Source organism: Sebastes umbrosus, chromosome 2 (assembly GCF_015220745.1).
Source record: "Sebastes umbrosus isolate fSebUmb1 chromosome 2, fSebUmb1.pri, whole genome shotgun sequence".
NCBI lineage: Eukaryota > Metazoa > Chordata > Actinopteri > Perciformes > Sebastidae > Sebastes > Sebastes umbrosus.
Window position 1 is genome coordinate 23,652,108 of NC_051270.1, and position 12,849 is coordinate 23,664,956.

A 12,849-nucleotide genomic window follows, 5' to 3' on the forward strand; every position below is an offset into this window, starting at 1 on the left:
CATTTATTTTAGCTTATTTGATTTGTATTTCCTAGATGTATAGATCATGTGTGGTAGCGTTGTCATTAAAATCATCAAACTGTAGAAAAAAGCTGTAAAAATGTGTTCCTTGATTGTTGGTGCATTCAGGACTTTTTGATAAAGTAGTACACATAAGAACGTACAATATAGAATTCAAAATAGCTCGGAAATAATACAAAAATAGACTACTTTTTGTTAATAAAAGTATATAGTATACATTTTTTATTGAATTTTTCAAAGTACATAGAGTCAAAACAACATACCAAACAACATTAGGTGCACAACATATCAAACAAGTACATAAGTAACTAAAATAATAAAAAAAATAAATAAATAAATAAATAATAACAGTATATATTTACAACTTTTCTTACAATTAATACGTTGTTTTTTTTATAATACGGCCAAAACACACAGACGTAATCATATCGTGTTTCATCACAGTGGCCACTTGTCCAACAGCCTGTGAATGCATCGTTGTCACATGACGTCACCTGACAGCTCAGAGGAACATGGCTGTGTGCATAGCAGTGATCGCAAAAGAGGTAAATGATGGCTTAAATGACGATTAAACGTCTCAGGTTTTATCCGTAGCCTGATTTTTACAATGTCAAACATATTTGTTATTATTCTTATAATAGTCTTTAAGCAAATGACAGCGTTCTCTGTATACAGGAAGCTCCAGCAGAGGGACAGAGCTAACAACATTAGCATGCTTTCAAAAGACTGGCTGCTGGTACAGTTTGCTGCATCTATGTTGACATGTTGTGTTTCCTGTACTCTCTGTATGTCCTTTCCCCAGAACTACCCGCTGTATATCCGCAGTGTGGCCACTCAGAATGAGCTGAAGTTCCACTACACAGTGCACACCTCTCTGGATGTGGTGGAGGAGAAGATCTCTGCTGTGGGCAAGTCTCTGGGAGACCAGAGAGAGCTGTACCTGGGTCTGCTCTATCCCACTGAAGACTACAAAGTGTATCCTTGTTGTTGTTTTTTTATATAAAGGTTAAAGGTCCCATATTGTAAAAAGTGAGATTTTCATGTCTTTTATATTATAAGCAGGTTTAAAGGGACTGTTTGTAACTTTCAGAAATGCTTGTTAACAGCGACACCTGTGGCCGTTAAATCAACTAAAGTCAGCATCGGGGTCGTGCTTGTGCTCGCTCTACATAGACATGAACGAGCATCGTTCAAAACAGTGAGGCGACACACGTCAGCTAAAACCACAATATCATTCTATATTTCAGCTGCTTGGCAGTAATGTTAGCTGACCAGACGAAGGTCTCTCCATGAATCAATGCTGATCCTAATGTTGGCTTTTCCTGCTTCAGCCTCCTAGGCCCAAAATGCCTATTTTCCAAAAAAGTAGATTTTTTTAATGACAGATTATCCCCTTTTAATGTTTGTATTGTAAAATACACCTTTTTTGTTTGTTAATTTATTTCCTAGGCTGAAGCAGGAAGAGAAACGTTATCGTGTCCGACCGGGTGCCGGTGTCTCCCTCCGGCACCCGGTCGTAGACGATAACGTTTCTCGCTGCGGAGCCCCGTCACTTCACAAGACACGGGCAACCTCTGTTGGTCTGGAGGAGCTGCAGCATTTATTTCTGCACAAATGTCCACTGTACATTTGCTAGATATTCTCAGCTACTAACTCTTCTGCAGTGTGTATTGTGTGCGTATGCACGCGTAGAGGTGAAGCGAGACAGCGAGAACGTGCGCAGTGTGTGAGTGAAGGCAAGCAGAGGAGCAGAGACTCCGGCCACACGCGAGCGCGCATGAGATCCCGACCCGGTAGATTTATAAGTTACAAACAGTCCCTTTAAGTCCTATATAAATACTGTGAAAGTATCAAAACACTCAATCCATGGAGAAATACACACAGCCCGTATTCAGAAACTCTGCATTTGAAACAAGCTGTCAGGATTTCTGTCCATTTGTGATGTCACAAATATACAATATTTAGACCATTTCACGGTTTTAAATGTAAACATACTAAAAGTGTCCCAGTTTATTTCCTGTTGCAGTGTATGTGAATAACATCAGCTGACAGGATGTAAACATGGACCCAAGCTGTTTCCTAGCAACGCAATTCTGTTGCAATTCCATTGAAATGCACTAAAACGGAGCGTTTCAGACAGAGGGGTGAATACAGGTATATTCAGACAGACAGTATGAGAAAAATAAGGTGTTTTTTTTAACATTAAAGCATGTAAACATGTTCTAGTAGAAACCCAAAATACAAGCATGAACCTGAAAATGAGCATGATATGGGACCTTTAAGGGTTAGGAAAACCCCACCAGACAAGTGCTCCAAGTGCCTCACTTATCTTTTAATTAGATCATCTACCTATATATGACTAGATCATCAGTCTATGACAGGGTTTAGACTGTGATCTAAAGTTGATTATCCTTTTAACAAGTTTGCCAACATATCTTTTTTACATCTGAAGAACATAAATAAATGTACACACCTTTTAATCAAGAAAGATGCTGAAATCCTTATATACTGTATGTCCATATTGGACATGTAAACTATTGTATTTCCCTTATTGTTGTTGTAGAATTGTATATGTCTGGATGTTAAGGGTTTTGAGAATTGTCAAAACATGTGCAGTAAACATTTTTTTTTTATTTCTGTCAGTGGACCTGGAATCCCTGCACATACCGTTGATAGTCTCTTACAGGGGAAACCTAATATCCTTGACTGGTGAACTAGATATGGCTATGTAACCAACTCCAAGGTGAAATTCGTCATTGTTGTGGACTCGTCAAATACATCATTACGGGACAATGAAATTAGAAGTGTAAGTTGAGCTTACTGCATGTCTAATCATAATCACATGCATAATTCTTCACAAGCCACATTTGCATTGTTTAATACACATCTACAAATGTTCTGTGTCAGGATGTTTATCTAGTTATACAGCATATGTGCAAGTGCTGAATTATACCTTGTTTCCCTATGCTTTGAATTTATGAACTAACAGAAAAGTGATATCTCAGTTTCTGCCTGTGTGATCTGTAATGATCGAATGGCTAAATTTATGTAAACTAACTCCAGCAAACAATAGAAGTACAATATAGTCAATGATGTTTTGCATGTACAAAAAGCTTTTCTACATTTTCTAAGTGCAGTTATTTGTGCAATTTAGTAATCTGTCCCTGTTGCAGAATCCTTACCATGCACATCGTGTTTTAAACAAAGAAATATCAGGAAACCTGAATTTAGGATGCACATGCACACATACATGACCCCACAATACAATTTGTGATGTGCTTTGTTTATATCTAAAGTTTGAAGTTGTAACTTGTTCTATTCCAGATGTTCAGAAAATTACACAACTCATTCACCGATGTAATGTGCAACCCATTCCACAATCCCGGGGACACCATTCAGTCTAAGTGAGTTTATTCTTGACTTAATACTACAAAAACAATTGTATTACTGATATTTCCCTAATCTAGTGGTGTTTAATTGTTGACCAATCATTCTCCAGGGCCTTTGATGGCATCGTATCTGGAATGATGGTGCAAACTGGCTGACATCCCTTCCACCCCGTCTGAGCCTCCACTGTACAGAACATCCCTAATCCTATTTTTTTTGTTTCATGTTGCCTTGATTATTAAAATGCAGAAGTAATAAAAACGTAATTGTTGTTTCACATAACTGCATGTGTGTCATTTTACTACAAATGGATCAGCGGATCATTGTTTTATTTATTCACTTACATAGCAAAGAACTTATAAGTTATACACAGGGAGGATTTATACATGACATTGCAGGCAGCAACACAATACATTCGCATCCGTTTGTAAAAACAGTAAGAGATGCAACTGCATAACAATTTGAGGATTGTCCCATGCATTCACTGCAACATAAGCTTATAATGCAACAGCTCTGGCCTCAGTCTCTTGAAGCACTGATGCAACTTAGAAAGTCATCTCTTCTGTCCGTTCTGGATCTCTCGAACGATGCTCAACTCAGAAATGCCTGGAAACACTTTTTTTAAAATGATCAGTTCTATTCGTCCACTTCAAGTATGTACGCTGTGGGTCGTGCTAGCGCTGTTGAGGGTAGTGCTGTCCACTCGACCCTGGCCCCAACTCCTCCGACGGTGGGGTGATGAGAAGAAGACATGGGTAACGTTTAGGCATCTGTTCGTGGTAGTCCATGTGTCCCCACTGTCTCTTCCCCACCGCGGGGCCTCCGTAGTAAGGGTGGGGGGTTTGATGTGGTGGCCTGGTCGACTGGTACCGGAACCTACCTCGAGAGCTGTTAGGGTATCGGGGCGGACGGTAACCTCGGCCTCTGCCTCTGGTGTGGCCACCTCGGTGTCCTCCCCTGTCTGTGGTGCTGATGCCGGGCATGTTGGTCCTCTTGGGCATTACCTGCAAGCCAAAGAACACTGGTTTTACTGCACGGTTTAGGACAATTGAAAAGCTAACATGGCATTTCTTTAGTGATAGAATAGAAAAACCTAATGTCTTGATTAGGGCTGCAACTAATGATTATTTTCATTCTTGATTAATCTGTCTAGCTTCTCGATTAATTGATAAGTTGTTTGGTCTATAAAATGGTGAAAAAATGTCGATCAGTGTTTCCTAAAAGCCCAAGATGACGTCCTCAAATGTCCACCACTCAAAGATATTCAGTTTACTGCCAATTCCAAGCTGGAATTTTTTCTTTAAAAAAATACTCAAACCTCAATTATAAAAATAGTTGGCAGGTTATTTAATAATTGACAACTAATCGATTAATCGTTGCAGCTCTACTTAAAGCAACAGAGGGCCTAGCAGCCGTGATCACACAAATTTAATACTGATAATTTTAAACCCTACAAATTTGGCTTCATAAACACATGGACCAAACTTGGAAAAAACAAAATAACTAGCTTTCTTTTTGCAGTGAGTGGCATAGCAAACCTGTTCATCAACAGATGGATAAAGTTATAAGAAAATACTCAATCTGATTAATCAATTATCAAAATAGTTGCCGATTAATTTAATAGTTGACAACTAATGGATTAATTGTTGCAGCTCTAGTCTTGCTGCATAGAAAAGACAACTTATTCACATCTAATAGACCAACTCAAAACGTAACAGGTGCTGCGACTGCTTTGCTTTAAAAAGGAACATTACTAGAGTGACACTTGAATCAATCCCAAATGATATGACCTTTTATATTTGTTTGTACTTCCAAACAGTGAGTGAGGTCACTGTATCTACAGTACAAATGGTACTTCTAAATTCAGCACGAGGGATAATCGTGAAAAGAGGGAGTGTCAAATTACAGGATATATACAGTATGGGCATAACTTAAGCTCTATTAATCTAAATCTCACCTTAAAAACACACCCTCCCATCCGTATCCTTCCCCATACCAACTCAAACACATGCCTAACCATCTATGTATCCTAAAATCCCGTGTGAGTAGTACCCAGGGTGCTGGAGGCTGTGTGTGCTACCAGTGCAACCACTGAGATTTTACTGGTAGTTGTGAGAATGGGTAGCTACAGTAACTAGTTTGAGGGTTTTCTCTACAGACTAACGTGTAGTGTGATGCTCCTCACCTTAAGGACTCTCCCTCTGAACAAGGTCTCATGCAAACCGATAGCACTCTGCACGGAGTCTCGATCAGAGAACTCAATGTAAGCAAAGCTGTGAAAGGGGAAGCAGAAAAGACAGCATGCTTAAGAGTTGTATTCTACGGTCAAACAGTGCAAACTGAATGCATGAGTTGAACCCACCCCTTGGGATGTCCCGAGAACCTGTCACACAGGATGGTCACCCGGTTGACGGGACCACAGCCGTTGAAATGGATCTCCAGCTCGTCTGCGGTAGCTCCATAGTCTACCTGGGATTTGTTAAACAGTGTGTCAGATCAGGGAGTGTGTAAAAACATGCTCAGTGTGAAGAAAAGACATATGCAAGTCTTACATTTCCTACATAGACCGATCGGTTGTCTGCGTCTATCCTCTCCTCAGGAGTCATATTGTAGAAAGGGCCTGTGGAGGAAACAAAAAACAAACTGCATACACTGCTTTTGTGCATTAAATATGAAGAAAATACTGCCTGCACAGGGGGGTCAATCCATTTCACCAACATCTCTTGTATCATCTTTGATAACACATATCTCAGAATCCGGCTGATTGCATCTCTGTTGTGAGGAGGAAGCAAAAGGGAGGAAGGAGGAGTATGAAGGGGACGAGGAGACGCACACAGGCAGAAAATAGCCACAGGCAGCAAGGAGGACCCTTCTGGTTCTCTGGAGCTCACTGCTTCGTCTCATTGGGCAGTGATGAGGCACATGTGAACACTGTTGTGACCACAGTGAAGCGTCCCAGGTGTTAGCCAGATGGTGAAGGATGCAGCTACCTCACCTGCCTGGAGGGCTGTGATGCTACACACACACACACACACACACCTGGCTAAAAATACACTGTCGAGGCTTCCCAAATGCATAATCAGTATTTAGCTGTACACCAATGTGACAACAGTGACAAACCACGAAGGTGGAGAAGACGCACGGGCTGTCTCACCAGGCCGGGGGCTGCTGGTCAGGAGCTGCATGTCTATGGCATCACACCTCTCCTCCTCCTCCCTCATTCTCTCTGTCTCTTCTTCCATCTCCAGCTCCTGAACTCTGGCCTTGATGGCCGCCAGCTCCTGACACACACAAGCATGGAGATCAGAACATGAAGTCAATGTGGCTCCAAACAGAACACAACATTGAAAATCAGACAATTTGGGTGACAGTTTGAAGGAATAAATGAGTGCAGAAACACAACGGATAAAGATGTTCCGCACAGGGCGTAAGGGGAATGATTTGAGACTGAAAATTATGCTGTGGTTTTCAGAGTCACCAGATCAATTTAACACCTTCATGTATAGAAGATTTGGGGATCATCAACACACCAAATAAGTGAATATCTTTTGGATGAAATGTGTGGAGTCTATGAGGAGGAGCATTAAAGCTGTTCTGGTGGTCCAACATCTTAATATACTGGAAGTAGGGCTGTCAAAGTCAACGCAATAACAAACGCGTCAACACAAATTTGCTTCAATGCCACTAATGTTTTTAACGCATTAACGCAACTTGCGATTTTTACTTTGTAGCGGGCTCAGTTTTAAAGCGAGAGTGAAGATACTGGTATCATATGAAGTAGAAAACCTAAGGAATCCATTGGTACCAACCATGTCATACTAGCTTGGAAGGAGGTTAAATAACGCTCCAAACTTATGCTAAATTTTGGCGAGGAAAAACTAGCATGGCGATTTTTTCAAGAGGGGTCCCTTGACCTCTGAACCCACGAGTCTCCCCTTTACAGACATGCTCACTTTATGATAATCACATGCAGTTTGGGGCAAGTCATAGTCAAGTCAGCACACTGACACACTGACAGCTGTTGTTGCCTGTTGGGCTGCAGTTTACCATGTTATAATTTGAGCATATTTGTTATGCTAAATGCAGTACCTGTGAGGGTTTCTGGACAATATTGGTCATTGTTTTGTGTTGTTCATTGATATCCAATAATAAATATATACACACATTTGCATAAAGCAAATTTGTTCACTCCCATGTTGATGAGTATTACGTACTTGACAAATCTCCCTTTAAGGTACATTTAGAACAGATGTAAAAAAAAGTGTGATTCATTTGCAATTAATCTTAAATAACTATGGACAATGATGCGATTAAATATTTTAATCGATTGACAGCCCTAACTGGAGACTTATCCCTTTTGTTTGTCGCCCATCTGGGTATCAAATGTGATTTAAAAAAAAGATACAAACTAATATTGTATTTTTATTGATCTGCTTTACAATGAAACCCCTTAAAGTATTGGTTTGATGTCTGAAAATGAACTGCTTGGACAGCATTTAGGCCAAGTTATTAACTAAATTGTCAATGTAAATATCTTGTGAAAGCATCAAATTGACCTAGTCAATCACAAATATATTGAAATGTTGTGATGATTGGGCCCAGACACAAGTGATAGTTGAACATGTAGCTGGCCTGAGGTTGCAGGACAACATCTATACAGTGAAACAGGGTTTTACCATCAGTCATCTCAGTGCATGAACCTATAATTTAGAAGCCCACTGTGTTGAACCAGGACGTGTAGTTCACTCAGCATGTTGCAGCCTCCAGTACAGTGCAGGATGTGGCTCTTTATGCACATATATCAGTGATATGTAACGACACCACATAGCATAGATAGCTTTATGTTTATCCAACGTCACAGTCCTCATTTGTTCGCCCCAGCTGTACGTGCAAACAAACGTGACGACACCCTTTTTCCATTCACAGTTTAGACGACATTACCCACCGGGTCCTCTGCGTAATGCTCCCCGAGGATGGACTCGCCCTCCAGGTAGCCGTACTCCAGATGATGTTCCGCCATGCTCACTGCTCAGACATGGCATCTGCACCAGCGGACTGCAGCACTGAGCCAAACACACCGACTCTCAAGTATAATAAGATCTCTCCCACACACAGGGAGGAAGGAAACAGGTCCGATGGTCCGCAAGACGCGACACCTGACAGCAGATATGAGGTAAGCTAATAGATATCACCTGTGAATGAGATTCATGACGCGGTGGATTGATTGACAGCGGCGAGCACGTGAGAGACACACGCTGGAGGAGGATGTTCTTCCTCATTGGCTCATCAGAGAGGGGAACCTCCCATTCTCCTCTTCCCCTCTCCTCTCCTCTTCCTCTTCTTCTCCTCTTCCCCTCTCCTCTCCTCTTCCTCGTCTTCTCCTCTTCCTCTCCTCTCCTCTCCTCTTCTTCTCTTCTTCTCCTCCTCTTCTCCCCTTCTCCTCTTCCTCTCTTCTTCTCCTCTTCCTCTCTTCTTCTCCTCTTCTCCCCTTCTCCTCTTCCTCTCCTCCTCTCCTCTCCTCTCCTCTTCCTCTCCTCTTCTTCTCTTCTTCTCCTCCTCTTCTCCCCTTCTCCTCTTCCTCTCTTCTTCTCCTCTTCCTCTCCTCTTCTCCTCTTCCTCTCCTCTTCTTCTCCTCTTCTCCCCTTCTCCTCTTCCTCTCCTCTTCTCTTCTTCCTCTCCCCTTCTCCTCTTCCTCTCCTCTTCTTCTCTTCTCCTCTTCCTCTCCACCCCTTCTCCTCTTCCTGTCCTCTTCTCCTCTTCTCCTCTTCCTCTCCTCTTCTCCTCTTCCTCTCCTCTCCTCTTCTTCTCTTCTCCTCTTCCTCTCCTCTCCTCTTCTTCTCTTCTCCTCTTCCTCTCCTCTTCTCCTCTTCTTCTCTTCTTCCTCTCCTCTCCTCTTCTTCTCCTCTTCTCCTCTTCCTCTACTCCTCTTCCTCTCCTCTTCTCCTCTTCCTCTCTTCCCCTTCTCCTCTTCCTCTCCTCTTCTTCTCTTCTCTTCTTCCTCTCTTCTTCTTCCTCTCCTCTCCTCTTCCTCTCCTCTTCTCCTCTTCCTCTACTCCTCTTCCTCTCCTCTTCTCCTCTTCCTCTCTTCCCCTTCTCCTCTTCCTCTCCTCTTCTTCTCTTCTCTTCTTCCTCTCTTCTTCTTCCTCTCCTCTCCTCTTCCTCTCCTCTTCTTCTCTTCTTCATCTCCTCTTCTTCTTCCTCTCCTCTCCTCTTCTTCTCCTCTTCTCCTCTTCCTCTACTCCTCTTCCTCTCCTCTTCTCCTCTTCCTCTCCTCCCCTTCTCCTCTTCCTCTCCTTTTCTTCTCTTCTTCCTCTCCTCTTCCTCTCCTCTTCTTCTCTTCTTCCTCTCCTCTTCTTCTTCCTCTCCTCTCCTCTTCTTCTCCTCTTCTCCTCTTCTCTTCCTCTACTCCTCTTCCTCTCCTCTTCTCCTCTTCCTCTCCTCCCCTTCTCCTCTTCCTCTCCTCTTCTCCTCTTCCTCTTCTCTCCTCTTCTTCTCTTCTCCTCTTCCTCTCCTCTTCCTCTCCTCTCCTCTTCTTCTCTTCTCCTCTTCTCCTCTTCCTCTCCTCTTCTTCTCCTCTGCCCCTACAGCACCCACCTCTCTCCTCCCCACCTCACCCAGGATATATAAAGCTGCTAACATTACAACTGCAATAATAATAAATGGGGAGATCTCCCTTCATTTACAGTAAATGGTATAATTCTTCTAAATAAAACTGAAATTCTTCCATGGATTTGGTGGTGTTTGACTAAATTACAGGAAATTTCTAATGAATATATGTATATAAATAAATAAATACATTTAGTCTTTTATTTATTTATTTATATATATATATATATACATACATACATACATACATACAATACAATATAAATAAATAAAAAACAAACAAACATAACATTTAATTAAATAAAACATGGGAGGGGTCAGTATGAATACATAAATAAATAAATAAATAAATAGTAACTTAAGTAAAAACATTAAATTGGGAGCACAGTTTCACCGTTTTACTAGCCTTTTTGATTTTTACTGAAGTTATCGTCTTAATATATAGCTTGATTCCTTTCTTGAAAACATTAAAGGGACTGTTTGTAACTTCTTATAAGTATAAATCACCCGGGTCGGTGTCCCATGCGCGCTCGCATGTGGCTACGCTGTTCAGACAAGACTCCAACACAAACTACACGGAAGCACCAAAACCGCAAAGTTATATCTAGTGAAGCCCGTCTTGCAAAACAGTGTTGGCCGCGGTCGGAGGACGCGGGGGAGACCGTAGCTTTGGTTTCCAGGGCCGGACTCTCTGCTGTACTCTGCTCCTCTGCTCCTCTGCCTGCTTGCCTTCACTCACAGCTCGCTCCACCTCACGTGCATGCGCGCACACTACACACTGCAGAAGACTTCGTAGCTCTGAGAATATCTAGTGGATGTTTGCGATTTCAGCGAGAAATGTTATCGTCTCCGACCGGGTGCCGGTGTCTCCCTCCGGCCGTGGTCGGGAGGCTGAAGCAGGAAAAGCCAACACTAGGATCAGCAGTGATTCATGGAGAGACCTTCGTCTGGAGCGATGCTCGTTCATGTCTATTTAGAGCGAGCACAAGCGCCAGCCTGACGCTGACTTTCGTTGACTTAACGGCCACAGGTGTCGCTGTTAACAAGCATTTCTGATTCTTACAAACAGTCACTTTAAAATGAGGTTTTATTTTTGCAAATTTACATTTATGAATGTAAAATGTTGCGACAATGATAATGAGATTGATCTCTCTAATATATTGTATTGAACCTTAAAGAAACAAAAAAATACATTTTCCAGTTGAAGTTCAAAATTCATTTTCCAAGATAAACCTTTAAATATCTTGCCACAGTTTATGGGTAACAGGTGGACTATAGTTTCAGTACGGGAACCAAACAAGGCACAGCTTAAATCAATGGAATTTTTTAATGAAACATAAAAGGATCTAACTGGGTAACATCGATGAATGATTTTAAATCACACTTCTTTGACCTTATTTACCAAAAATAAATTTTTGTGGGAGAGTCCAAACTTTTTCCAACATAAATTGTTCACACGACTATTCCAAAAAGATATTCTAGGTGATACAGAAATAATATTACATTCAAATAGAGCACAGATCTTACGGTACTTTCTTTCACAGCTGACATTGCGACTTGTCATAGCAGGAAAAGTACAGGTGTTACTAATAACACTAATGATCGCTCAATTTTATTCAGGTGTCCCAGTAAACCATGACAGTGTGACGGTGAGCCATGCACAATACCAGGACCCTGAAACTAAAACAGCTAAATGAAATTCAGCCATCTTTCATTTTATTATTGACATCTGTGCTTTTCCTACTGTGCAATGTCAAAGTGTTTTCAGTGAAAAAATGCCTATTTTTTTTCAGTGTAATTAAGAAAACTACATTTGAACATTAGAAAACCACAAACTTTCTGACATTAAAGGTACAGTGTGTAGGATTTGTCGCATGTAATGGTGTGGTTGCAGATTGCAACCAGCAGAGTACCCCTCCGCTTACTCCATCCTTCCGCCATCACTACCATAATAACACTACTTTAGGAGCAACGGAAGTCAGACGGCGGCTGGCGGTACCACGGTTTTGCACTCTGCGGCTCACATTATCGCAGTTTCACAAGTGTGTTGGAGAACTATGGTGGCCTTCAGGTAACATAAAACCGCGAAAGGCTCTCTCTAGAGCCAGTGTTTGGTTTGTCCGTTCTGGGCTACTGTAGAAACATGGTGGAGCAACATGGCAGACTCCGTGAAGAGGACCCGCTCCCTATGAAGGGCTCATTCTAAGCTAACGAAAACACAACGATTCTTAGTGTTAGGTGATTATACTCTAATGAAAACATAGTTATGAATATTATATTCAATTTCTGCTAATAGATCCCCTGAAACTGTTTAACTTTAGACCACTGGAAAAAATATGCTGATTATTTAAGGATGTGAAAACGACAATAGAGCAAACAACAAAATAACCCAATTTGAAAACATGTTGGGAGAATTATTGCAAGTTTTAACCGCAAGAATTGTAAAATGAAAAATTTGAAACCAGAGGAAATAGGAAAAGAGGATTGGAAGAATCATAGCTTGCCTTTCTGTCTGACAGTATCTCATATATTCAGTTGTTTATTGAGGCAATATGATGTTTGTACTGAATTAATTATTACTCATAACCCACAATAGTTTTATGACAGCACCATTTCATTAAATGGAAATATTCTAGACGTCTTGTGCATTTTCTACAGTTCTCTAAATTCGGTCTGACATATTTGGCATCAGTGGAAACTGTGGGATCCCAACTAGGATTTAAAATAATAGCCTGTGGATATAAATGAAATTTGGAGTCTGTAATGACTGACTCATCAGGCAGGTTAAAGAACCTGGCAGACGTTAGGTCAAATTCAAATATGATTGAGAAGATG

At 41.3% G+C, this 12,849-nt stretch overlaps 2 protein-coding genes across 3 annotated transcripts; one reads left to right on the top strand and one right to left on the bottom strand.

Moving 5' to 3' along the window:
- Nucleotides 1-412: 412 nt before the first annotated feature.
- On the top strand, nt 413-3,687 carry trappc2l (trafficking protein particle complex 2-like). Its single transcript, XM_037752733.1, has 5 exons — nt 413-566; nt 824-996; nt 2,740-2,827; nt 3,346-3,425; nt 3,521-3,687. The coding sequence occupies exons 1-5, from the start codon at nt 534-536 to the stop codon at nt 3,564-3,566; spliced, it is 420 nt and encodes a 139-aa protein (XP_037608661.1). The 5' UTR covers nt 413-533; the 3' UTR covers nt 3,567-3,687.
- A 33-nt stretch (nt 3,688-3,720) lies between these two features.
- On the bottom strand, nt 3,721-8,626 carry pabpn1l (PABPN1 like, cytoplasmic). Of its 2 annotated transcripts, none has more exons than XM_037752710.1 (6): nt 8,354-8,626; nt 6,551-6,689; nt 5,961-6,028; nt 5,771-5,877; nt 5,594-5,681; nt 3,721-4,412 (listed from the first exon to the last, which is right to left on the bottom strand). In XM_037752710.1, the coding sequence occupies exons 1-6, from the start codon at nt 8,426-8,428 to the stop codon at nt 4,083-4,085; spliced, it is 807 nt and encodes a 268-aa protein (XP_037608638.1). In that variant the 5' UTR covers nt 8,429-8,626; the 3' UTR covers nt 3,721-4,082. The 2 variants fall into 2 exon arrangements, with proteins under 2 accessions (XP_037608638.1, XP_037608647.1); XM_037752719.1 differs by having other exon boundaries at nt 6,563-6,689; nt 8,354-8,620.
- Nucleotides 8,627-12,849: the final 4,223 nt, after the last annotated feature.